At 39.6% G+C, this 27,407-nt stretch overlaps 1 protein-coding gene and 1 long non-coding RNA gene across 3 annotated transcripts; one reads left to right on the top strand and one right to left on the bottom strand.

Moving 5' to 3' along the window:
* The first annotated feature begins 8,964 nt into the window (after positions 1–8,964).
* Positions 8,965–18,923, top strand: LOC146718305 (uncharacterized). Of its 2 annotated transcripts, none has more exons than XR_014917694.1 (3): positions 8,965–9,814; positions 14,171–15,639; positions 18,680–18,923. It is a non-coding gene; the product is annotated as an uncharacterized LOC146718305 (long non-coding RNA). The 2 variants fall into 2 exon arrangements; XR_014917680.1 differs by lacking the exon at positions 8,965–9,814 and adding an exon at positions 10,032–10,824.
* gpib (glucose-6-phosphate isomerase b) lies at positions 16,452–26,063 on the bottom strand. The gene is made up of 18 exons (XM_085446517.1): positions 25,866–26,063; positions 25,567–25,657; positions 25,277–25,345; positions 24,941–25,060; positions 24,689–24,772; positions 24,447–24,593; positions 24,257–24,328; positions 24,123–24,167; positions 23,972–24,025; positions 22,787–22,847; positions 22,502–22,545; positions 22,215–22,367; positions 21,967–22,096; positions 21,331–21,407; positions 19,892–20,020; positions 17,867–17,942; positions 17,331–17,397; positions 16,452–16,894 (listed from the first exon to the last, which is right to left on the bottom strand). Exons 1-18 carry the CDS (start codon positions 25,982–25,984, stop codon positions 16,771–16,773), a joined length of 1,662 nt encoding a protein of 553 aa, XP_085302643.1. The 5' UTR covers positions 25,985–26,063; the 3' UTR covers positions 16,452–16,770.
* Between the last annotated feature and the right edge of the window lie 1,344 nt (positions 26,064–27,407).

Genomic DNA, 27,407 nt, shown 5'->3' with positions numbered 1-27,407 from the left:
CAGATGAACATAATCAACTTTTGGGGAGTGAATCCATCGATCCTGAGAATGGACTGAAAGTTGTTTGATCAATCTCCCAGCTATCATGCAGAACATGAACATCAGAAATATTTCTCTATTTCAAAGCCACAAGCTATGTTTGCAAGTGTTTAAACATGAAAACACTGGGAAATTGTTTTGGGACAGAAGGAATCTTGGCTGGAAGATGACTCTGGTATCAAAACATAGGTAAAAATAAAAAAGAGACCTTTCAGATGCTATGACTTGTTATAAAAAGCCACCTAGTCACACATCTTGAAGAAAACCGATATAATATCCAGGCGACCAATGCTCGGATCAGTTAACATTATAGACAAATAATTGGTGTTGTTTTCTATTGAAACTGTGATAAATCGCAATACAGTTCATGTGTATCTCCTTTGACAGGTGAAAATTGGACCCACCCTATATTTACCTCAAAGACCTGTAACTCTGACAGTTTTCATAGTATTATTGTTAGATATACAAACATTATTGTACATAAAAAGATCAGTTAATATGAATGTGGTCAGATGGGAACTTTTTCAGTTAGATTTTACATGAAATCTCCTTTTTTTCTTCTGTGTTCCTGATATGACCCTGCAGGATTTACCGGCTCTTAATGTCAGTGTTTTACAAATTCTAGTGTGCTGATACAGCCAAAAATAAGACTGACATTATGAAATAATAAATAAATCCTTTAATTAAAAACTTTAATTACAACCTTACCCCCCCAACCACCTTCCCGCCCCCGCTCAAGTGGGAACAACAGAAAGTCCCACACAACATCATTAGTTGCATTAAATATGTGCAAGTGGGCAGTTTTGCCCGCAGTTAGTAAAATACTGTGATATAATCACGTCCTTGCACGCAACCCTGTAGCATGCCATGGACTCTCCCTCCTGGGATACAGCCGAGATCTCTTACGGTCAAAAGTCTGAAAAAAAAAAGACCATCAGAAACCATTTATCTAAAAACTAAAAAAGGAAAAGACAAACTAGAAACAACTAACAAACACAAATTTAAACACGATGGCATAAAATGATAGAGATAAGCATAAACTATGTCTGCTGGCTGAAATCCACTGATGAGGCTGATCCCTTGGTACTGACACTTTCAGAAAACTGATCTAGTGCACAAACGTTCCTGTAAACATCACATTGGCAAGATAAACCCATACTGCAGGGACAAACGTGGAATTTCCAAAGCTTTTTAATTACAGACATGAAAACAGCCTGAAGTCAAGCATAAAATATTTAATGCATTTAGAAGCACAAATATTTTACATACTGGAACAAATTGGTTATATGCTGACAAAACCTCTGGGCATGAAATAAAGCAGTAAAGATTATTTTTCGATTTGTGCAGCTAAGTTATAGAGTTAAAGTTGTCCCTCAATGGTGCTTCCCTTTAGATCTTACAACTGTCATGCAACTGCTGGGTTGTTGGGATGAATGAAGAGACTGCACCCCTGTGGTGCAGCATTATACAACATTTGGGCTAATTGGAGCATAAAGTAGGTTCATTATCTCTGCCTAATGTCAGATATTAAATTCTGAATATTCTCCGGACCCTTAGGCTAAATACATAAAACCCATCCGGTACAAGAGTGTCACGATCCTGGGTCTTATGACCCAGTGTTTTGAGTTTTAGTTCATTTTTGATGTTTTAGTTTATGTAAGCCCTTCAGGTTCCTAAGTTCATTTGTTATCATGCTTAAGTGTTTCTAGTTATTATTTCCCCCTCGTGCTTCCACCATGTTAAGTCTCCCCTGCTTTTCATGTATTTCATGTCTGTGGCTTATGTTGTCAAGTTCAGGTTGTCATGTCTATATCTCACTCTGTTTCCTGTTTTATTGTGAAGAGGTCTGGCGTTTCTGTGTTCATCGTGTTCAGTTTTACTCTCCCACTGTGACGTCATTATGTTCATGTGTGCCAGCTGTTTCCCCAGGTGTTGCCACTTCCCCTAATCACCTCCTGTGTATTTAAGTCCTCTGTTTTCAGTGTGTGATTGTCAGGTCGTCTGTTGTCCACGCCATGCTTCCCATGCCATGCTTCCCATGCCATGCTTCCAAGTTTCTTGCCTAGGTTTTTCTTATTGCTTGTTTAGATTCCCCAGTTTAGGTTTGTGTTAATTTTGCTTCAGTTTGCCTTGCCCTTTGTTTGTACCTCTTCTACTAGCCTTATTAAACGGCTCGCCTTTTGTTAACATTTCAAGTTCTGTTCCCTGTTCCTTGGCGTCTGCGTTTTGGGTCCTTTTTCAATTCATACAGTCTGCCCTCGCCAGACTGTGACAAAGAGCAGTTAAAATATTATCGGTTACTAACGGGTGATAGAGAGTCTCCATTAGATGTTCTTCAAGAGAGGTCTGTTGTGTTTTTCTTATTTCCTCTGAATGCTCACTTCAAATGAGATTGAGAGTTTCAGAGAGTTTGAGATGCTCACTTTTTTTCACCCTTGGCTCTGTATGATGCCAAATAGAATGGATGTCCCTAATATTGTGATTTCAGGTACACAATACTAGCTTTGATTGCAGAAAACCTAGCCTCCTGCTGTCTGAACCCTCTGTTTATGAATGGAAGGAAATCTGAGGACATCTGGAGAGGAAGTAAAACAGCTTGTCTGAGGTAGAAGATGAATTGATGATAAAGTATGAAGATGAATCATGCAAAGCTAGGTGCGTCCAATGATGAAAATATAGACGCTGAAAATGAGAATTATAATTTCCCTTTAACTTTGTTTCAGATTTAACATTTTAACAGCCATACTATAAATAATTATGACCTCTGTGACTGAATCACTGACTTTAATGCTTCTATAAATAAACTTATAAAAGTGCAGACACGGGCAGATTTGGTAAGATGGTCTTTAATTGGAAGGGAAGGTAATACAGTTTTTACATGCAAACAAGTCAATTAAATTAAAGCAGGTGCAGAGATTAAAGACAAGCAGCGGGTCAGAAAAAGATGCTTGAACAGAGCAGTTGAAAGGGAGAGTGGCTTGAGCAAAGTGGAAAATCTGACAAAGAAGATGTGGGAGCAGGGGGTAAGAGTGGGTGGGGATGATCAGGTTACGGTGTGATGCCGCAGGTAGGAATGTTTGTGGGCATCTGAAGGAGGAATAGATCATCAAAATGACTGCAAAATGTTATAGAAGTGCAGGAGCATGGGGCAGTGGCTGAACAAGAGGACTGTGTAAATAATCATTCTGTACAATACGATAACTTTTAAATCTACAACTGCATAGTTCACATTTCTGTATAGCTGTGTATCTCATATTTCTGTATAGTTTTTTTTATTTTATTCATTCATTTTATTCATATGTTATTCATATTTATATCCTGTTCATAGCCTGTACATACTTATAGTTATAGCATATTCATAAGATACTTCATACCGTGTACATTATAACATACCATAATAGACCCATTTCTGTAATATACTCACATATCTATATTATTGCTAATATATATTTGTAATATATCTATATCATGGCTAAAGCACTTCTGGATGGATGCAAACTTCATTTCGTTGCCTTGTACCTGTGACATGTGCAATGACAATAAAGTTGAATTCTATTCTATTCTATTCTAAGAGACAGAAAAAAACACCTTAGACGCTTTCAGCTGAATCTGATTGTATTTACTTTTATTGTTGCTTTGGAGACATGAAATAAAAAATGGGTAAAATGAGGAATGTGTCACAAAGCTTTTGGGGTTCTAAAAAAATCACAGCAAGGAAACTAACACAGGAAGTATGAGTAAAAGTGGCTAGTTTATAAATGCAGGTCAGGAAGGTTTTTTCTCAGTACACTGGGTCACGATGACAAACTGCATAACAACGAGGGGAAGTGAGCACTGAATAAAAGCTTCTTCTTTTAAATTTCTGCCAACATTTCCAAGAACATACTTTTACACAAATAATGGCTTATCATTGGCTTTTATCAAATATTCCTTAAAAATATTCTCCACTGAAGAACACCAAGTGCATCTTTTCTCAAGGTAAAATGTTCTCCTTTACCAAATTCAGATCCTTGGATGATAGGATTGAACATTTTCTAGACAGATCTGATTTCAGACAGAAAGAAACCCAAACACAGACAGAAAATCAGGTGGCACTGCAGACGATGGTAGGGGAAAAAACCTTTAAACAGGATAAATCATACTTGACAAAATCTGAGGACATAGCCACAGACTAAATAAGCAAGCAGTTAAGGCTGACCTTAATTAGAAAATAACAAGGGTTGGAAAAGAACAAAGGAAGGAGCTGAAAACACGGAAAACCTCACAAGGATCTTACCTTCAACATAAAACAGGAAGTAAACTGAAAGTGGGACTGGGATGACACTGACAGAGCCAGAGGGGAACACAGGGGGCACATGAAAAAGGAAACAAAGCAAAACAAGAAGTGAAATTAACAATAACAATTGAAGAATTAATATTTAACTGCACAAAAAGAAGAGGAAATGTAATGTGACTACAATGAAGTTTATGGAGAAATTCTTCCTATATGATCAGGAGCTGAGCAACCATATTTTTGGCACTAAGGTATTACCTTATAAAAGTATGAAATTATTTTAAATTCAAGATATATGTTGATGTTTCTATGCATTTTCTCAGCTAGCTCTGTTTTCACTTTAGTTCTTTAGTTTTGCATTATTTCATTGAACTTTTCCTTTAAAAAAAAGCATGCAAGGCTTTAGCTTTAGGTTTTAGGCAGGTAGAGATTTAACAGATGTTTTTGCTGTAAGCACCTGCCTTCTGAGGCTTGAAACGGTGCTAATGACAGCAAAGCAAGTGAACAAAAACCATAACAATGAACCAACAATGCACTAAAAAATTCTTTGGAACTGAAAGGAAACTGCAGTTTTAGGCCATAACCCTCTGTGTGTTCATCAGTATAAGTGTCATCTTATACTTGTTGCATCTTCAAAAACAAAAATAAAATAACTGAGACTTACAATGGAGTATGTTGCGACTTGTTTACTGAACCTTCTTTTCAGTACATGTACAGAACATCAGTGTCCATTTTTACTGCCTCCTACAGGACACTCTCTTCTTCCACTTTCTTACAACATAAATGTAACACAGAACCAATACTGCCTCTCCTTGCGTTACCATTGTAACGACACACTCATTCTGTTTCTTTCAGATGAATAACAGGAATTTAGGATGTAGGTATCTATGAATAATAACTATTATGCATACTCATATATTTATATAACCAACTAATTTCTTGCGATACCACAATACTGACATAAAAAGTCACGCCTCACTGTGTAGTGGTTGTGCAAAAGTAAAGGAGCATGCCACAAGTAGCAGTACTGTCATTTCTCTGAAGATCCTGCAGGTGAGTTGATGGGATTTATTAGATGCAGAAGTCCCTTTTTTTTTTTTTTTTTTACTACTCACTGGCTAAATTACTGCTGTCTGGCTCCTTCCCCCTCTTTTTTCATTTTCAGGAAATACTTGTTGGAGAGCAAGGCTAAAAAAATCCAGTTATAAAAGACTGAATAACTTTCATATAAAATGAAAATGAAGGAAGGAGACTTCACCTGAACAGAAGTTGAAAGAAAATAAAAAACTTGCTCGTTCTTTGTGGCTTTCAAACCACTTGTCTGAAAATGTAATTACAGTAGGGGCAGCTGTATTTATGAGTCTGTGATACACAGTCTGTTTGAGATGTAGATAAAGTTTGTGTGGGTGTACATGAAAGTGCAGCTGCCCACTGACTGAGCTCTCCGGTGTGCTGAACAGTGGTGTTCACTGTGAGGAGCTCTCTGGTGTTGGTTGACAGCTCCATGAGTCAGGGCACAAAGCGCCCTTTATGTGTGTGAGGGTTCCACCCTGAGTGTGTGTGCGGTTGTGTGTGTGTAAGCTTGCAGAGGTAGCCGAGCCCCAGGGGATCGGCTATGAGGTGAGCTCTGTTACACCGCACAGAAGAACACCTTTCCTCTGGAGCACACGGCTCCCTCCACTGCCAGGAAATGAGTGAAAAAATTCTTGCCACAAGATTACCTCACACATGCTGAATCCTTTGTTACTGATGCATTGTCTCCTTCCTGCTACCAAAAATTCCAGCCTCAAGAAAAAAGGTGATACTACAGAGGAATGATGTTAAAGAGTATTACCATGAATATTTGGGAAAGAGACAGTGAAGATAGGTTAAGCACAGTGGTGATGATAAGTGAGCAAAGTTGTGTCTTCACTGCTGAGAATGACCACTGCAGATGCAATGTTTGCTTTGAGAGTGTTGATGGAGAAGTACCGAGAAGATGCAACAGAGTTGCACTGTGTCTTTGTGACTCTAGAGAAATCATATTATACAGTGCCAAGAAAGGAACTTCAAGAGGAAGTCGAGAGTGACAGAAAAGGCTGGTGGAAGATATGTGTGAGGACAGCAAGACAGCGGTAAAATGTCTGGATGAAGTGATGGATGGGTTCAAGGTGGGAGTCAGATTATATCAGGTATCAGCTCTGAGCCCCTTCTTGTTTGTGACGGTGATGGACAGAATGACAGATGAAGTCAGCTAGGATAAACTATGATGTTTGCAAACAATACTAATATTAGCAGTGAAAGTAGAGAGAAGAGAGAAGAGAAGAGAACCTGGAGAGGTGGAGGTATGCAGTGGAGAGAAGAAGAATGAAAGTCAGTACAAGAAAAGACAGAATGAGTGTGTGGATGAGAGAGAGACAGGTGGAAAGGTGAACAAGCAAGGAGTAGACGTAGTAAAGATGGATGAGTTTAAATACCTATCCAAAGCAATGGAAAGAGCACAAGAGTGATGAAGAAGAGAGTACAGGCAAGGTGGAGTGGGTGGAGACGATGTCAGGGGTGATTTGTGATAGAAGGATAGCAGCAAGAGTGAAAGGGAAGATTTATAGAATATGACCTGCTATGATGTGTGGCTGGGAAATGGTAGCACTGATGAAAAGACAGGATGCTGCCCTGCAGATGTTAAGATTTTTATTATAAGGGACTAGAACTGACAAGATGAGAAATAAGTACATCAGAGGGACAGCTCAGGCTGAGTGGTTTGGACACAAAGTCAGGGGCAAGTTTGAGATGATTCACCACAACTGTATTAAATTCTGTGTTCCTGTTCTCCTCTGTAGATGTAAAACACACAAAATAGTGAGTCTTCATCATCTTCTCATCAATATAATTTATTTAAGTTTCTGCATCAGTAGCAGATAATATTCCGTACATCCCCTCACTCCTACAAAATAAAATGTATTATTGTATCTATAAAGGTACAAGAACAACATCCCCCTCCTGCCATCTTAGATTTTATATACTGTAGATTTCATATAGCTGAGCAGTTGGAGCAAATTCTAGGAACTTGAGTTACTGGCACTCTGCACTGATTTTATTTTTGTTGTAACTTGGGGCCAAAGATACCACCATTGTACCCTCAACAAAGGGTACCATTGTGGTTTGTAGTCAGTAACTGTAAAAAACAGTCATTGTTTGTAGCTTAAAGGAGACCAGTCTTGAACATGTGCTGACAATTTTTCCCCTTAATGTAACCATACATATGAATACATATAAACAGACTAAAAAGTACAAAATTGGTTCATAATGCCCTCCTAGTCTTTCTGAACACTCAGAGCTTTGTTTATCTCACATCTGCACCTTCTGTTAACATGCAAGCATGCATGCATTTGAACTCTGGAAGGAAACCAGAGCCTCCAGAGAGAAATCACCAGGCATATGGGAACAAAAACTTTTAAGATTCCAATGCAGAACCTTGAGGAAAGAAACTGTTAAAAATCTAAGACTAAATTAAAACATTTTTTTTTTACCTATTTCCTATTTGATTTCAGCCAAACATAGAATGTGTTTCTTCATATTTTAATCTGCAAAAAACATATATTTTGACCCTCGAAAAGGTACACTGAGTTTCCTCGAAGTGCAATCATTAGCTGTGTGTAGTGCAGTCATATAGCGCGTACCTGTAGGGAAATGAAATTATTTCTACTGTGAACCTGAAGAAAATCAAATTTCATGCACTGAAAATTAAAGAGAAAAGACATTAAACTGGCAGGAGCTACACTGGTTATGAGTCACTTCATAAATCATTTCAGTTATTGAGTGTAAGCACTAAAAGGAAAGTTTTGTTTTTCTCTGCCAAAACAACGATGTGTTAATTTTTTAAAGTGCATACTCAGTACAACAGCCATATAAAATAATACACTTGAAGAAGTCCGCAGCAGTGCGACTTTTCAGAAACTACGCTGTTTTTTCTGTACACAGATAATACTGACAAACTGTTTGATTAAAGGTGACACAAATTTTTACACAGAATTCACATTCAGTGCAGGTGTAATTTATTTGGCAGGCAAATAATTAAAATCCAAGTGCCAGAGTATGCCAGTAATTTATTAATTTAAATAAAGTAATTTGAATGAAGATCTTTGACCAAAATCAGAGTTCCAAAATATGTGAATATTATTTAATCCCCCCCCCCTCCCAAAACAACAACAAAAAAAATCAGGACTATTTGGACTATATTTTTTGTAGCTTCTTCAGATTATAATGTTTTCATTCTGCCCATTAAAGAGTTCAGAATATAACACTATAGCCGGTTAAAGCCAACATATTGGAACTGCTAGTTGAAGTTAGATTGTTATAAATATATATATATATCTATTAGGGGTGCAACGATACACAAAATTCACGGTTCGATACTTTGGTGTCACGGTTCGATATTTTTTCGATACAAAAAAAATGTTCATGCCTTTTTAATTTGTCATTTATTAAAATTATAAATATATATTTTAACTCAAAAGTACAGTTTTTAAATTTAATGTTGCTGAAACAAAAATAATTAAAAAAATAAATATATCTGATTGAGGAATCACTCATCTTTGGAAAAGAGAGTTTATTACAGAGAAATGGCTCTTTCCAAAATAAAAGCTATACTATACGCTTCTTCTATGCTATATTCTCAGCAGCATATTGTAGCGGGTCAGGGCTGTTCGGGGTTCTGTTTGTACAGTTATGTTTTGTTTATGTTGCCATAGTGACGGGTGACGCCCTCTTGCTGCGACGGTGTGTCCTTCCGGGGTCAGAGGGCGCCCTGTGTGTTGTTGTTGTTGTTGCTGTGCGGTTGCCGCGCTGAGCAGTTAGCTAGCGGCAGTGTTCTTCTGCAGATGTCAATAAACGGCTGTGCTCCCTGGCTAGCTCACGGGAAGCAAGACCAAACAACACCTCCGTCTCCTCGTTGTCTGAGCTCGCCACATTGGTGTCAGAAGTGGGATGATGGTGGCACCCCATGTTCTGACCCGAGTGACTTTTCCCCCGCCTGTCGTGACCGGCGGTGCGCCAAAAGAAGGCACCTGGATATTTGCAAAGTGAAAGCAAAAAACAAGCGCAAATTCAAACGCGATTTCAATATGTCACATATTGACAGTGGCTCACCGATGCCAATGACATAATTACCCAGCTACATTTCCGAAAGAATGCAAAAGCATTGACATATAATTTTCCTTCCTACAATAGCCCGACGGGCAGGGCAGAGATAGATTTTGGTAGCCCGACTGGAAAAATCGCTAGCCCGATTTTGCAAGCCCTGTGTTACAGGCATGGCCCTTTAAGGATGAAGCCTGATGGGAAATGTATTCGGGATGTGTGTAGCGGGACTGCCTGGTGTGTGTGTGTGTGTGTGTGTGTGTGAAGAGAGAGAGCGGAGAAGGGGAAAAAGTAACGGTTAGCTACAGAAGAGACGGAAAGAAAATAAATAAAAGGAATATAATAACTCCCTCGACAGCCAGAGTTGTGTCGGCGATGCTCGCTGTGAGTAAACTGTTTCAGCCCACTGTACGCTGTGTTCGTGCCTTAGAGAAGAAATAAAGTTCGGTGAAGCAGTTTCCTACGCCTCCTTCGATCTTTTTGCTAGCGGAGTTGACCTGTATAGTAAGCTGTTGCCGGCTACGAGTCAGTTACGGAACCTTCAAGTAACTGCCAGAGGTTTCCTTACTACGGTTCGGGGCCGGGGATCTGGCGCGGTAACACCTGTATCTGATTGAGGAGTCACTCATCTTTGGAAAAGAGAGTTTATTACAGAGAAATGGCTCTTTCCAAAATAAAAGCTATACTATACGCTTCTTCTGGGCTATATTTTCAGCAGCATATTGTAGCGGGTCAGGGCTGTTCGGGGTTCTGTTTGTACAGTTATGTTTTGTTTATGTTGCCATAGTGACGGGTGACGCCCTCTCGCTGCGACGGTGTGTCCTTCCGGGGTCAGAGGGCGCCCTGTGTGTTGTTGTTGTGGCTGTGCGGTTGCCGCGCTGAGCAGTTAGCTAGCGGCAGTGTTCTTCTGCAGATGTCAATAAACGGCTGTGCTCCCCGGCTAGCTCACGGGAAGCAAGACCAAACAACACCTCCGTCTCCTCGTTGTCTGAGCTCGCCACATTGGTGTCAGAAGTGGGATGATGGTGGCACCCCATGTTCTGACCCGAGTGACTTTTCCCCCGCCTGTCGTGACCGGCGGTGCGCCAAAAGAAGGCACCTGGACATTTGCAGGACTTTGTGTGGGGCAATGGGGTCATCGGGGACGACTGACCCCTTAGGCGGGGGCTATGTAGCGGGTCAGGGCTGTTCGGGGTTCTGTTTGTACAGTTATGTTTTGTTTATGTTGCCATAGTGACGGGTGACGCCTTCTCGCTGCGACGGTGTGTCCTTCCGGGGTCAGAGGGCGCTCTGTGTGTTGTTGTTGCTGTGCGGTTGCCACGCTGAGGAGTTAGCTAGCGGCAGTGTTCTTCTGCAGATGTCAATAAACGGCTGTGCTCCCTGGCTAGCTCACGGTAAGCAAGACCAAACGACACCTCCCTCTCCTCCTTGTCTGAGCTCGCCACAATATTAAACATATCAGGTCCCCATAAGGAGAATCATGTGCTAACGGCTGTCTAAATGACTCGGGTAAAGTTTGTAACATGCATGCTTGTTGTTTTTGTCTGCTTCCACTTGTCTTTGCACTAGGATGATGTCGGCGTAAATGTGCAGTCATATTCGTTGTGTTCCCACTAGTGCTCCGTTATCGAGCTACCCCTGCGGGGCTAGACGGCTAACACGTTAACGAGCTAACTGCTCGCTAACACACTAGTTCCCACCCATGTAATTGAGCATTGCGTGGCACATCCAACATACTGTTTTACTTTAGTCCATGACGCGCTTACCTTCAGGGTCATATGTCACATGAAAACCAAAATAATTCCAAACGCCACATCTGAATGAGGGTGGGGAAGGTTCAATTTGCCATGTTGCAAGGAGAGCTTAACTTCTGTCTCGCTAGCTTGCCCTGCGCTTGTCCTTCTGATGATGCTGTCTGTGTTGAGCGCTCACTGGATCTGCGCTCGACAGTGCAGCCTAGGCTGAGTAGTCGAACGCAGATTTACTGAGCGCTCAACACAGACAGCATCGTCAGAAGGAAAGTTGATAAAATAAATTACAAATTTTGTATTGTTCGATACATATGCGTACCGAACCGAAAGCACTGTATTGAACGTTCAATATCTATACGAGTATCATTGCACCCCTAATATCTATATATCTATATAGATAGATAGATAGATAGATAGATAGATAGACTGTCTTACTGTGTTTGAGGGTGCAGAAAGACATTTTAGGAAGAGGTCAGAATAATCTGAGAAGATCAGACTTTAATCACTGTATAATTCCTATTTATCCTTTTTACAATCACTTCCAGTATGTTTTAAATATCTTTGAAGATTTTATTGATAACTTTTAATTGGCCTCACTACCTTGCTCCTAGCTATATCTCTGACTTCTTAGTACCATATGAACCAGTGTACACTTTGGGATCCTTGGGAAGCGGACTTTTATCCAGGCGCATTGGAAGGGTCTCCCTGAAGAAATTGGCTGAGTCAGTTATTTTAAATACTTAAAACACACTTTCCCGATTTTACAAGAGTTTGAATTTCCATTGAACAGACCTTATTTACAAAACAATTTCTGTTATTTTTGCAACGTCTTCACACATTTTTTTTAATGTCAATTTATTTTGTTGCTCCTGTGAAGTTTGGATTTTGAAAATTGCTATAAAAATAATAGTTATTATTTTATTTCTAAAGAAATTTCACTAGACTCAAATCTCTTTTCACCGGGGTTGTATCCAGAAGAAACATAATAAGACTATAAATTAATAAACATCAGTAATATGTTAGTTTGATTAATGTTCGTTTTTTAAGTATTTTATTTAAAGTATTTTTAAATAAAAAAGCTGATAGTGTTAATTTTAGGAAACACATCCCCTCAGAGATTACATTTTGTGGAATAAATAAGACAATTAAGCCAAACTAGACAGAATAACAAAATAACAACAACAAAAAACAAACCCTCTCCGGAAATCGGTAATCTTTTCCTAACAATGTTAAAGACATGGACCTAAGACGGCCATATTTAGCGATGTAAAATGATTTTGACATCCTTGAACAACAGGAACCGATTTTTGTCTGTTTCCTATTTTTATTGCTTGATTTCTTTTTGCTTGTTTATTATTTTTTAATGATTCTTTAAAGATAAAGATGTTAACTATAAACGGTCAACCTCCTAATCGTTCACTCCAAAGATCAGTTTTTTCGACATCTGCTAGTCACCCTCCTCTGTGTAGCGTCTTTTGTGGCTCTAAAGGGATTTGAGAAAATAACCCCTCACGATGTCATCATCATTATGCTGGGCAGGGCTTGAAACCTACTTTAAACAGGAAGTCTGAAAGACAATTACCAGTAATTTAGTGTCTTGTTTATTTTGACACGGAGTGGGAAAAGAGCCAGATTTCTGTCATGTTAGAGATTCACAAGCAAAAACTACAACCCCAAATGTACTCCACATGTTTACTGATGAAGATGGGAATAGTGAAAGATTAATGAACGGGCCAAATGCTGCAGTTTAGGGAAGGCCTTATCTTCTCGACCTAGTAGAGCCGCGTGATGCCTCTGAGAGAAGATGGCAAACAGACAAAGAGGGAAGGAATGGAAACAAACAAGCATATGGGGCCTTTAGACGAGTTTGATGTGTGGTTGTAGTTAATTACTACACTACTTCAATTTACATTACATGAGTAATTGCTTTTTTGAGGTTTAGCTAGCAAACTAACACTAAATTGTTAACCAGAAACCAGTAAATAAATAAGAAAGAGCACAAAGGTGACCAATTCACTCATTTACAAGACTTACTGAAAAAAATCTCTTATGCTGAACTATTAAATTTTGAAGGTTAAAATAAATAATCGTATCTACACTGCTCTAGCTTGAAGCTACACAGTCATGTCAGCTTGGTTTGAAATATGTCACCACAATCAGAAATAAAAGCTTTGATGTACAAATCTTTTAAAATAAATCAACATTCAACACAATCCTTGTGTTTGTCACTGTGATATTATGTCTCCTGCAGACTAACAGAGGTTGATATCAGCGTGGGAGTATTATGTATCTCTCACTTTGTGATGCTGACTTAGAGCCAGATGTTGGTCAGTTTATCTGCAGAGGCAACAAAAAATATGATTCTTACAATGGGTGCTTAGTATGCAAAAACCCACACAGAAAACCAGATAACTGACTTTGGGCCTTCCCAGAGGGAAAAACCAGCCCAGCTGTCTGGTAGCTTGGCAGGGAGAAACCACTAAAAAGCAGCCTCTGATTGACCTGTGAGGTAAAGGGCATCTCAAAGAAGTAATTCTGCTATGAAGGATGCATATGTTTGCATGTGATGCTTTATGCCAGAACTGCCTGTACACTATCTGTGTACTAATGTTGGCAACCAATGTTTAGCGTTCTGCTTTAATACCTGAACAAAATCACACAATGTGCACTGGCATGTAGCTGTAATAGTCCTCAGGATTTTGTTCTTGTTGCGGTGATGGTGAGAATGCAGAGAGCAGTTTTTTTCGATGTGGTCCTCAAAATGGGGAGCTGTAGAAAGTTGAGGAGAAACATGGAGTCTGAGCAGTGGTTAGCTGAAGCACTCTGAGGCCTCGTGCGACTCCAGCAGGCTTCCTTTGCTGCAATATGACAAGCTCTGCCCACGTACTTAAGTTAATCTTTATATAACTCCTGTAGTCATGGGAAAAATGAAGCTGGGCTTGACACGATGGCTTTTTTTTTTCTTTTCTTTTTTTTTTATATCCTCCAGAGTTTTACCAGTGAAGCATGCCAGTGAAGTTCAAGTGAGAATGGCAGCTGGCTGAAGACCTGCAGGCACTCTCCTCCTCTGAGGCCTGAATTTCCGAGCTTTTTTACATGCACGGATGCTGACCGTCAAACTGCTTCCACTGTGGCGCACGATGAATACAAATGTGTTGAGAACATGCTGATGAAGAAAACATGCATCTCAGAGGATCTTTCCATACAACAACAAGCACTTCATGCCATCTGGAAGAATTCCAGTTTTGTGCTCCAAAGCTACACCTGACATTGTCAGTAACATTATGGCAAGCAATGTTGAAGGGGGGCAACTCTTAAACACTCCAGGAGGAAAGAAAAATAACCAAGTGGCCAAACCAATAGAGTATGAAGTGGAATGTGAGGGTGTGCAGCGGCATTGTTCAACAAAAATCTCAGGAACGCACACAGATCCTGTTTAATGCTTTCCCGCTGCAATTTGATTCCACTCTCCGCTGAACCGAGTCGGCCCTGTTACTTCTTCATGTTGATTTGTTACAGTTTGTTTATTCCTGCCTCGAAAATTAACCTGTTTTGAATAATAGTGCGCAGAGTAACGCAGAAGTACTAGAGGCTTTCGCTATTTGTGGATGCAGGTGCACATAGGAAGAAGAAGTCTTTATAGGTGTGGCCATGTTCAACTGTTTAGATGTCACAAGGATGAATATTTCAGCCTTGCTTTTGGCCAAATAGCAGATTTTTCTGGTGAATTGTTCACTTATTAGTTGCTGATACGGGCTGCTATTCTCAAGTAAAACAGATAGAGTCATATGTATGATAAATTCCATTATGTAAGTCTCAGTTGATGCATTTTTGTTTTGCTTTGATTGATTGATTGATTTGTTGATTAGGCCCATAAACTGGTTGTGCTGTCAAAAGCAAAAATGGTTCATCAAAAACTCTGTCTTTTTTTGTCAGGAGTTCCTTTGTTTTTTCCCGGTCTGTTATATTTTTTGAAGATAGCTCCCACTGTGTTACTGTTTTTGGTTAAATGTACACTCGCTTTCAGGTTAGTCTGTGTCTATTCTTTAAATCGTGTCCAGTTTCTCCTGTTACAACCAGGTTCAGCAGCAGTTGTTTACGGAAACATTGCTTTTAATTTAAACCACTTACTAACCTCAGTTAAAAATGACAACTTAGAGAGCGTAAAGGCAAGAAGTGGTATTTTCCCCAAGATTTGAAATGAAACTCGCACTGTCACTGCGAGGTAAGTAAGAGGGATGAAATATTTTCACTCCTGTTCAGGTGCTATAACGTTTTCTTCTATTTTGGAGATTTTTACTGTTTGCTTTTTGTATTTTATTAGTTCACTGGACTTTCTTGTTTCAGTAAGCAGAGTTGCAGGTTTGCTCAGCCTCACCACCATGATGTAGCCAGGGCTTTGCCCCTTCATCTAGGACTCAGCTGAGAGTCATCGAGGGATGAGTTTCAGTGAGAAAGGTAACACCATTTACAAAGAATACTCCAAAATTATCTTCTTTTTTTTTCTAGCTATGAGTCGAAAATGTGTTCTTTTTGGACTGATTTCACTGATAATTCACAATAAGGCAGAATGTTCTCCTCAGACAAACTCACTTTCTTCTGTATCTTGTTTCAGAGCTAGAGATAAAAAGCACAAGTTAGATTTGAAGTACTGTATTGTTGCCTGGCAACAGGACTGAAAACCCAGCAGTGTCTGGGGGTCTCGGTTTCTTTTTTAACTTTCTGTTTGTCCTTACACACACTCTGTAATTGTACCCGGCAGTGGGTTTAAAGTGAAGGAAACACCGTGAAATATATTTAAGGCTCAGGCTGTTTTGTGCATCAAACAGTACTTAACACAATCATGATTTATTCAGAAGCAAGCTGCCTCTCATACAAGTATTATATGTGATCCTTCTGTTTATCAGGAGAATACAAGGAGATTTTGTTACATGTGTCCAAAACGATCATAAAATTAAATTCTAGTTAAACATAGTGCTGACTGACTTGCAGTCCAGATGCTGTTTAGTCCAGTTGTTTGTTTTTCTCTCTAAGCTAAATGGATGCTGTGGAGTCTGGGGATTTGTGGGGAGGAACAGTACAGATGGACTGACCTTTGACCCTTTGTTCCACTGAATAACTAGTTGATTACTGGGTGGCTCATTTGCTCCCAGCAAATAAATCTGGCACTCTGATGCCATCTAGTGGTGTACTGCTTTTTGTTAGTCGCACGCTCACATCATCATTACATACATGTACATATGTATGAGAAAACCGAACATATCTACATATTCTGTGTGAAGATTTTTATTTCAGGAACAAAATTTCGTGTAACAGTAGAGACAGAGTGGGGGCATGCTTCGCTCTGCCTGTCACGACAGTCTAATACAAAAAGCTTTTCCTCTCACAGTGGTAAACGAACAAACGTGGAAACGACAGCATACTAGACAGTCACGATATTCATAATGCGAGAACAAACATACAGAGTGCTTCAGCTCAACTGCGTGGGAGTGACCAGCTGCCACTGCGGGACTCCTGTCCACGCAGCTCCTGAGCTGATAAGATAGATAATACTGTGGAGTCAAGGGGAAGTTATTGAGGTCACTCAGCTCAGGCAAAATTCTTCTTGAGGAAGTTGATTAGTCCGTTGGTGGAGGAGTCGTGGGAGTGAATCTCAGCAGTGTCCTTGAGCTCAGGCTCAATCTTCTTGGCGAGCTGTTTGCCCAGTTCCACTCTAATAATGCGTATGTGAGGGGAGAAGACATAAATACAAGAGATATGATGGGTTCAGTCATGTGTTAATACATTTTGGAAAATCTGCAAAAATGTATCCACAGTGCCTCAATCTGAAAGCTGCACAGTATAACATTAGGCGTCAGACTTCTCTTAAAGCTTGCTTATTTGAGCACAGCAGCCCCTGGTGTTCAAACCTTTGGGTCAGACAATGAGAAGAAAGTTGGCCTAAAGTGGGGGAGAGGCTTGTTTCGGAAAGGGGATGAACGGAGGGGCCTACACCAAGGCATAGTAAATGTTAAATAAGGTTAATTCTGACTGTGAATCATGCAAAATTTCAGCAGAGTCCAGGAATAAACATGTGGAGCTGCGAATTAGCACAAAAGAGAGACTTTTATTAGGAAACTTGTTGTGTATGCTGAAAGAAACAGACTCACCCCCACTGGTCAAAGCTGTTGATCTCCCACATTAATCCCTGGACAAAGATCTTGTGATCATACATTGCTGCAAAAATGGGAAGAATAATCACAAATTCAACAAATGAAATGAAAACAAAGATTGAATTTCTGAAGCAGCACAATAGAGCTGTTCAGAATAAAACCTGCTCAGTTAGTTTCCCATCATAGGTGCAAACACACTGACTGTTACTATGCAACAGTGTGCAACGTCCTGACTGAAGCTCAGCTGGAAATTGCCGCTCTTTGGCTGTTTCAGGAAATTCCCACTGTGTGATCATTACCACCACTATCTCAGATATCATTTATTATTGTGCAGTCCAGCGCATTTAAAAACAGTGGAAATTATTTCGTAATGTCTCATTTTCAGATAAAACTAACCGGGTTAAATTAGATAATGGTATATGTAGAATTAAATTGATTAAAACGATGTTTAAAAGGACATTAAAGCTTCAAAAGAAATTGTTATTGGTAATGTTACCAATGATAAAACCAGTACAGTGACAAAAGTGGTTTACCTATAAGTACTCCAAGTGTATATGGAGTCAGTTTCTTGAAGATGATTGAGTTGGTTGGTCTGTTTCCCTGGAATACCTGCGGCGATCAAATAGAAACATTTTAGAATACAATTCACTATTTTGCAAAAATGTTTTTTTTAACAAAGTATACATTGCCATGTCCATACATGTCACTGGAGGGCACTGTCCCCCTAACACAAGATATTCATGGAAAGTTTTTGGGGGGGTTAACTTTTTTAGCTGTTACAATGACTTGACTTTAATTTGAACAAAAATCAGAAGTCTAGTTTAGACACAGATGTAAACATGGTACTTAGCTGTCAGGGCTAAAATTAAATGTTTAAGATGGGTTCAAAAGTGGGTCATTGTCATTTCAGTTTAAGTTTCAAGTTTAAATGTCCACCCACCATGTCACCATCTCAGATTTGCTTATTTCTAATAGGCAATTCCTATTCCTATTTGAAACATATCTCGTTACTGCAAGCTTTTATTTATTTATTTTCTTTATTTTGGTGAACTGAACTGAAATGACACAAGTGAATATCTCTCAAGATCTGGAGAGGTCGTGGTGTGTGTTTTATTGTCTTCGCCTTTCCAAGGCGGAACTGGATCTTGATTCCTCGCCTCTGAACCCGCCCTGAACACACACCTGTGGCTCATTTACACTGATGCTGGCAGACTACTTAAGATGGCAAGAGAGACTGCTTCCTTGCTGGATTGTCACACTACCTAGCATCAGTGTAGCCTAGCCTTTTGAGTATTCCTTGTGCTGTCCTAGAGCTCCCTCCTAATGTTGTTTTCCTCTGTGTACAGGCCTTCTAGATTCCCTGCCGGCTGGATTCCTGTGGATGTGTGTGAGTGAGCATGAGCATTTTGGAGTGGACTATCTGAGTGAGTTGTGGATTGAGTTGAAGAGGAGGGTGCGTGCACCTGCCTTGGACCTTCCCTCCCCTTCAGACCCCCCTCTACTCCCTGGAGCCCCGTGTTATCTGTCTCACTGTATATATGTATATATCCTCACTTGGTGCCACATTGTAAATAAACCCTCACCTTCTCTCTAAAACTTCAAAGTCCTGTGATTGAGTCCTCTGCCTAATAATCTGTGACAATCCCCTCATTTTTTAAATTGCAAATACATATGTCTTTGGGGTTTTAGTACAAAGCTGGATCGAAATTTAATTTGAAACCAGTGTGATTGGACAGGCAGATGATAGAGGATGACATTTAAAAAAAAACAAATATTAAAACATGAATGAAATTCTGTTTTTAATGCAGTTAACTCTGGTTTTCTGTTGCAAAATAAGCTTACTGGCTTGTGGACAGTCAAAACTGAGTTTTTTTCACAAGCTAGGGTGTTGCTAGTACATTATAGCAAGAAGGTTCAGAGTTTGATTCTCCTGGTTGTCTGAGGAGTTTGAAGATGCACTTAAATGGTTTCTGAAAAAGTCTGCATCCTTGATTCAGACTGTGTTTGTTTGCGGTCTTCTTTGGATGAGATACATATAAGCTAAATCATCAAAGAAGTCAAAGGCAATTTATTCTTCAAATAAAATCAATAAATGCCTCCATTGTCAGACCATGGTCATATTTAACCTTTAAAAAAAACAAACTCCAGTGCATTTCAGCAAAAAAGCCTTCAGTAAGCCTCCAGGGTTATTTGAAAAAGAGAGTGCTTTGAACTTCTTTGATGTTTTAGAGTTTGCAAATGTAGCGAGAAGAAAAGGTGTATTTTCATTTTTCAGCCAACGTTAGACATAAAGAGAGATGTGGGTTTTTTTTGTTTTTTTTAGATGTCTTTTCACTTTTCAAAGTGACACAGTTGTCTTCAACATCTGTTTACAGAGTTTTTACTGGGTGAGTCTCTCTAACCTGCTGTCAAAAACAATTTGCAATCGGGTTTGTAAAAGCAACATGACAGGGAGCTCTCCTCTTAAGTTTAGGTTTTAGTTTGTTGCTGTTACATGCTATCAGCAGCGCAGCAGGTTCATTATCTTTGATAAGGTAGTTTCTCTTTATTCTACGTACTTTGTGTGGTAGGATTTTCTCCAGAGCCTCCCCACTCAGGCCGCTTGCCTCCAGCTCCTTCTTGGCCTCTTCGGTAGTCTTACCTTTCATCAGAGCCTCTGTCTGAGCCAGGAAGTTGGCCAACAGGATCTACAGTCAAATGAAACAGGCAGTTTTAGATAGTGTATTTCCTACATGATTAACAAACAGATAAGTAACAAATTAAAATAATATATTTAAAATGTCTCAGTATCTGGAACTGAAAGAATTCAGCACCATTCTTCTAAAAGATACTCCCTCATTTCTGGGACACATCAGTCCAAAATCTCCTGTACTTGTTTAGCTGGCCCTCGTGCCCTTCGAATTGGGGCATAGTGATCCTGAAACTGATTTCTCCCATAAATATTCTTTAGAATAAAGGTGATCACTCAGAGCAACTTTTCATTGATTTGCGCTGACCCTTTTTTCTAAGGACATGAGTGGAATCAAACCATTTTACAAAAATGCACAGCATAAAAGAACCAACAAATCCACCGCAAAGATCAAAAGTTCAATTTGTTGCTGCGTCTTTAAATAGATGTTGGCATAAACTGGTTTGACCACTATGACAAATTAGAAGGAAGCAGAAAATAAATTGAAGGTCAGTGGCTTGCACCTCAGCTCCAGTGCGCAGCTCTTGTTCTGATGCTAATGTCGGAGGTCTGACAATCACCTCAAGGTGCCAGTGCAATATCATATATGTTGCCAAATAACTTGTCTTGGAGCTTTGAGAAAATGCCCACAAAAGTTATATCAGAAAATGCAGCTCTCTTGGGAATAGTTTATTGTGACTTTTCGTAGCTATTTGTTACACTGATTTTAATAATTTCTAATTCCACCCCAAGCTCTACCTCTCGGACAAACCTTATCATAAAACCATCATTTGAAGTTTATGCTTTGGACTTTCATCTCACAAATCCAACAAGCAGCCTCCGCCAACCACCGTTTAAAACAATTAAAAACAGCTCTAATATTGGTCTCTTTATCTAGCTTTATTAAATCTACTAACATTATGCATCCTATTAGCTTGTATGTGTTGCTGAAAAGGTGGTGTATTGGCATGCTTGAGATTTTTTCAGAAAAGTAGTGCTTACGGTTGACTGTGAAATATCTAGGAGGAAAGAAATTCCACAAACTATCCTGTAGCAACAGTGGAATCCTATTATAGTATCACATTTCAAGTCGGTGAATTCTTTCACAAATATTTATATAAGTAGACTGCATGGCTAGGTGCTTACAGGGAAACTAAAAGCACTGTAATTTTAAGATTAAGCGGTATGGCTGAATACTTTTGTCTATACAGTCTAGTAGAGTAGTCTAGGATGTGGTCAAACTCATTTAATATCCTAAACAAGAGACAGACTTCGCAATATCTGCATAAATGCTGCTTTAGACAGATACCTCTCTAACATCAGTGATACCTTGTGGTGCAGGTTGTCTCTGATTGGATGCTGTGATTGAGCTGGAATCAGGAAGTCACAAGGCACCATTCGAGTTCCTGAAATGAACATGTTGAGTCGCATTAGTGACAAACTTAACCAGGTAGCAAACTGGATTAAAGTCCTTTAGTCTGTGGGCTACATGCAGCTCAATTTGATCCTGGACCATTAAGATAATTCCAGTTCTTTAACTGTATATAAGTTTACTCTGAAGAGTTTCACCTGCACTGAAACCATAATATTTTTAAATGAAAACACACCTTATCACTTTCCCTCACAAATTTTGCTAGACAATAGAAATGTATATTTCTTGGTAAATTATTATTTTTTTCTTATATGCTGAGTGATACAAACAGAAATAATCACCAGCCTGAGGTGTCTTAAGACAACTGACAGCAATTTCAGTGATATGGCTCAGATTTCCACATTCACTGAGTCTGTTAATTACATGTAACTAAACTACAATAGTATATACTGTTTTTATGATTCAACAACTCACCAACCTCCAGAAATACTTTAATGTACTGGTTTTTGTACACAGTCTACATATTTGACAACCCAGGACCAGAAAAAGACCAGCTGAATCAAATGTCTGTTGCTGCTCCCAGGTGGAGTTACCTTGGTGGATGAGCTGGTAGAAGGCATGCTGTCCATTTGTTCCAGGCTCTCCCCAGACTATTGGCCCAGTGTGGTAGTTCACACGTGTCCCATGATTAGTAATGCACTTTCCATTTGACTCCATGTCACCCTAGACAACAAACACTCTCAATATACAATGACTCACTTATATTATTAAAATAATCTATCAACTCTATAAGTTGATTTAAAATAATGTTTTGGATCACTTCTGCATTGTGGGGACAGACCTGTTGGAAGTAGGCAGTGAAACGGTGCATATACTGGTCATAGGGCAGCATAGCCTGGGTCTCAGCGTGGAAAAAGTTGATGTACCAAATGCCCAACAGAGCCAACAGGATGGGAGCGTTCTTATCCAGGGGAGCAGTACGGAAGTGCTTGTCCTATATATGAAAGGGTAAACCTAATTTACCTTTGTTTTCTGTATCATTCTTTAGGGAAAAAATCATAACAATAATTTTCAATATCAGGCAGGTGAAGAAGTGACACTTTGAACATCTCATTATGGTGTACCCACCATCCAGTGTGCTCCTGACAGAAGCTTCTCAAAGTTGTCAAAGCCTGGAGATCAGATGCACAAGAAAAGTTAAGTGATTGTGTAGACTTTTAGCACTGTACTTGGGATGAATATGATTGCTGGTCCACACATATAAGTTTTCATATATGTTTTAGCAATGATTTTAGATACTGACATAAAAATGCAAATATTTCTCCTCAGGATGGACCCAAGTAACCTTGGTATTCCTGTAGTTTAAGCCCCAGCGAGCTCCCTGAAATGTGTGGGTGTGTTTACTGTACATACCAATGTGCAGGGCAATAGCCATTCCAATTGCAGACCACAGGGAGAAACGACCACCAACCCACTACAAGAAAACACACAAAAATTATACAATGTTTTGTCCCATTTTAATAAAAGGAAGCCAAGGTTATGCACATATGCAATTAAAATAAACACCACACTTGATCTTTATAGCTTTGTTAAATAGTAGCAAGAAATGTATGATTTGCCTCTCAGCCTGGCTGGGGGGCTTCTTTGCCTCCCTCCTGCTGTGTGCCCAGCCTGGAGGCTACGGTCTGTGACCGGCTCCCGGTGCAGACGGCTCCCTGTTATAGTGTTTCCTCACTTGGCACATGTGTACCCAGCCCAATTTTACTCTTTAAGTGTGCATGTGTGCGTGTGTGTGTGTGTGTGTGGGGGGGGGATATGTGTGTATTCACATTGTTTATGTTAATGAGAATGTGGGGAGTGAGTTGGAGGGTGGGGTGGGGTGGGCTGCTTTTAACCATGTAAAGCACTTTGTGCTACATTTTTTTTTGTATGAAAAGTGCTTTATAAATAAAGATTGATTGATTGATTGATTGATTGATTGATTGCTTCAGTCTTAAATCTTTTCCAAAAGTTCTTTTAGGCATTTTTTCTCCCTTCTTCTCTCTTTTGGACTGAAAATACTGTAGACTAGAGGCGGACAATACATTTTTCCAAGGGGCCACATGAGAAACTGGGACTGATGTCGAGGGCCACATCAATAAGCTTAACTCAGTTTCATTTGATTTTAATTTTAGCTCTTTATAAGCTTATTGTGGCAGCCCTCTATAACAGTCCCAGTCTCCCATGTGCCCCTTTGGGAAAATTGATTGCCCACCTTTGCTGTAGATTTTGTGCATGCAGCCATTTTCTCCTGACATAAAGGCCACATTATAGCTGTTACCTTTAAAATACCAACAATGTAACTAAATGCAACTCTCTGACCTTTGATGCAACTCAGCCTTTACAGTAACCTCTGCAAGAGAGAAGGTCACTACCAATAATAACTGAGACTGAAGAGCTTCTGATTACCCGGCAGCTGCTGTTCAGAGAGTCTGTCTCACCTACTTCACAGGTCAAAAGTCTGCTTTATTTATAGCTTCTACTCTCGCTCCATGGCACCGTGTGGACGTGAAAAACCTGCATACAGTGTGTGTGTTTTAAAGCTCAAAGGGCACTCACGTCCCAGAACTCGAACATGTTCTCTGTGTCGATGCCAAAGTCTTTCACTTTGGGCTGAAGGGGAGACAGAGAAAAACAGAAAAGTTAGTATTAGAATGTGTAGATGCAGCGAGAGGCTTATTAACCCTGAAAAAAATTTGGTACAACTTACACCATTGGTGGAAAGAGCCACAAAGTGTTTGGCGACAGCAGCTTTCTGTTGAAACATATCAAATTTATAATTAAGAAAGACATCCTTTTAGTGTAGTAATGAAACTGTGCTGTGCAGGATTGCTGCAAACTCACATCTTTGGCATGTTCGAGGAACCAAGCTTTGGCCGACTCAGCATTTGTAATTGTCTCTTGTGTGGTGAATGTCTGTATATATAGGAATACACATATATTCATGCAGCAATTTATAAGGAACTTTCTGTCTGTGCTTGAAGATTTAGCAATAAATAAATAAATATTCCTCATTTCTTCATGAACATGCTACCTTGGATGCAATGATGAAGAGGGTTGTCTCAGGGTTGAGCTGTGCCAGGGTTTTGGCGATGTGGGTGCCATCAATATTGGACACAAACCACACACGAGGTCCATCTTTTGAGTATGGCTTCAGGGCCTCAGTTACCATCAGGGGGCCCTACAGGTCATGGTAAGGAAAAAAAAAAGTCAGGCCTATTTGTGTTATTATTAATATATGTAAGATTAACAGATCTTTCAAGCTAATCCACTCACAAGATCAGATCCTCCAATTCCAACATTAACAACATCAGTGATGGCCTTCCCTGTGTAGCCCTTCCACTCGCCACTGCGAACTTTCTGCAACACATAAATCGCAAACATTATTTTTGTGGGTCTATAAACTGCTGATAGCTGCATCAAAAAATTCATGAGCAGGGCTACAAAACTGACATAGTGAATTGTTTAAACAGTTCTGTGGAAGAGCTTTTGTTGTGATTTTGTGCCTTTATTTTTGGGTTCACTCACATGACAGAAACCCTTCATTTTCTCCAGAACCTTATTAACGTCTGGCATTACATCCTTCCCATCCACCATGATGGGAGTGTTGGAACGGTTCCTCAGAGCCACATGGAGCACAGCACGGCCCTTCATTTCCACAGCACCAGGAGATAAATGTTAATATACACAGACTCTTACTATCAGCACTGAAGCACTGGGTATTTTTCTGCTGGCTGCTTACACTGCTCGTGAATGAGAAGTGAATGGGTTTTTCAGCTTGCATTTACTGTACTTAGTGTTCATTTTTAAGAGAAATAAAAGAAAGAGTGTTAAGCGAAGTTATGACTGTTTAACAACGAGCACCTCAGTGAAGTTTATCTTCTCTCCAGTAAACATCTTCTCTCTGGCAGCCTCAATGCCTCTTGACTTGGCCTAATGAAACAATAAATATGAATGCTATGTCAGTAACAATTTGGGAAGTTTTAAACTTATGAGCAGTCCTTCAAAGAAACACAACTTAAGTGAAGATGAAACTTGTATCTGATGAACTGACCCCCACTTTCTGCTTGATGAAAGGATTGATTGGCTAATGATTCGGTAATTAATATAAACAGTTTAAAGGCCACAGATCATTTAAATGTAAATTGAATTACCAGGTCAACCAACATTTTCATAACGTCCTCTGTGATGAGGTTCTTGGAGTAATCCAGAAGAATGTCTCCATCCTCAGTTTTCAGTGTGAGGCTATCGGAGACAAGATGAGGATATTTTCTGAGTATCAGTATCCAGACAAAAACTATCATTTTGTCGTTGTGTTGAGGTTTGACATGTGTGTAATGAAGCCACACAGAGGTCTGTTATGTGAACATGTCAACAGATGATAAAACAGAATTAACATTAACTTACCAAATACATCAAACATATCTAAATGTATTCTGTTCTTGTTTTATACCTGAGCTTGTTGAATCTCTCCTTGTCAGCCTCAAACATGTGCCTCATGTTGAGGCCCAGGGCGTGGGCTGTGTACCACTCCTGCAACTTTTGAAAGTTGGGGTCCTGAGTAAGTCCCATGCTGTCCAGAGAGGGGGGCTTGCTGTGCTCCACTGTGCTCAACTATCTTGGCTGAGTGCGACTGAGCAGGTCAGAGAGAGAGCTTTTTGAAGGGCACAGTCTAGATCTAAACTTGCCCCTCCTACAAGAGACATATAATATCCATGACCTGAGCGTGTCACACTTGCCCACTGTCTTGCAGGGTTTGAGTGCATGTAGTTCACTGTGCCACACGGATCATCACACAGGTCAGACAATGTGTTGTACCTTTTCTTATTTTTCTCTTAAATGGTTATACAGTAGTCAAATAGCCAAAAATGGCCACAGTTTAAAATAAGATCAGTGGATGACATAATCACTGTAAGTCTCCAATTTCTTTTCACTTGTTCTGTATCTGTGAAATTTCAGTGAGAGTGGACATCTCTAATATGCCCATCTCAGAGACAAAGAGCACAGCAGTGAGCACAGCAGCCCCTTCCAACTTCTGTTTGTGAGGGGAAGCCAGTCACAAAAAATGGAAGGTGGCCATAAATGTTAAGACTCAGTTAAGTTAAAACTCAGTTCATACTCATTTAAAACTGAGTATAAGGGTTGCATTTATGCCCAAGGCAAAGAAGAATTATATGAACGCAAAAACTTTTCATTTTGTAATGAACTACTAATTTACATTTAGTAATATTCTTCTCCAACTATATGTGGGGAAAAAGGAAACATCCAAACTATAGACTAAGCTTTTCTCGCAGGTTTCTCATCCAAACCTGCATTGTAGTACGCTGCACTGAAGTCCAAAAACAAGCATATTGGCTTGTTACTAGTTATGCCTTATTTAGCATTACTGTTCTACAGCTAGTAAAAAAAGACAAGCGACCATTTATGCTCAGCTAGTTCTTGGTAAATGTGTGTAACATAATGTGTTTTAATATGCTTGATTTCAGTACGTGCATATTTTATGTAACACATAGCGATTAAATCAGTTGACCTAACAGTGCAAATTGTGGCTCCTCTTTAATTATCTAAATCTGAAAGTTGTAACCCTTGTTGAGACACTGCAGATCCAGATCAAGTGCAGGCGGTATCCTTTAAAGCTGTGCAGGTGTCTGCTACCTGGAGAGGTTGCATTGTTAAAGACAAGTTTGAGACCTTAGCGCCCCCAAGTGTTCTTATTTAAGCATGAAGTACAAGATGTAACATTCTCTAACAAACATTAGGGGGCGAGAAAACCTTATCCAGAAGCAGCATTAAATTGTGCTGGATTTTATTTCGTCTTAATCTTCATTCCATGTAGTCACAAACCCGTTCTACACTTCAAGCAAAAGATATAATGCGATTTTTTCTCAGCTCACTATTTGGGTTCCCTTTCATTTGAATAACTAGGTTTCCCTACTTTTTCAATCATGATGTTTGATGCTTTCCATGTTTATTCTTACTTCGTGCCTTTGACTAT

The sequence above is a fragment of the Copadichromis virginalis genome, linkage group LG1 (assembly GCF_057382275.1).
Source record: "Copadichromis virginalis isolate Kocher_CV1m ecotype Utaka linkage group LG1, C_Virginalis_male_GT1.1, whole genome shotgun sequence".
Lineage (NCBI taxonomy): Eukaryota > Metazoa > Chordata > Actinopteri > Cichliformes > Cichlidae > Copadichromis > Copadichromis virginalis.
The sequence above is the reverse complement of the archived record's forward strand: the minus strand, read 5'-3'. Positions and strand labels throughout refer to the sequence as shown.

Bases quoted from the DNA above. Each gene is read 5' to 3' on its own strand.
- gpib (XM_085446517.1), bottom strand. From the start codon at position 25,984: ATGGGACTTACTCAGGACCCCAACTTTCAAAAGTTGCAGGAGTGGTAC. The intron at 25,658-25,865 runs GTATAAAACAAG...TGTCTCCGATAG, and splicing joins GAGAGATTCAACAAGCTCAG to CCTCACACTGAAAACTGAGG. The intron at 21,408-21,966 runs GTAACTCCACCT...TGTTCATTTCAG, and splicing joins CTACCAGCTCATCCACCAAG to GAACTCGAATGGTGCCTTGT.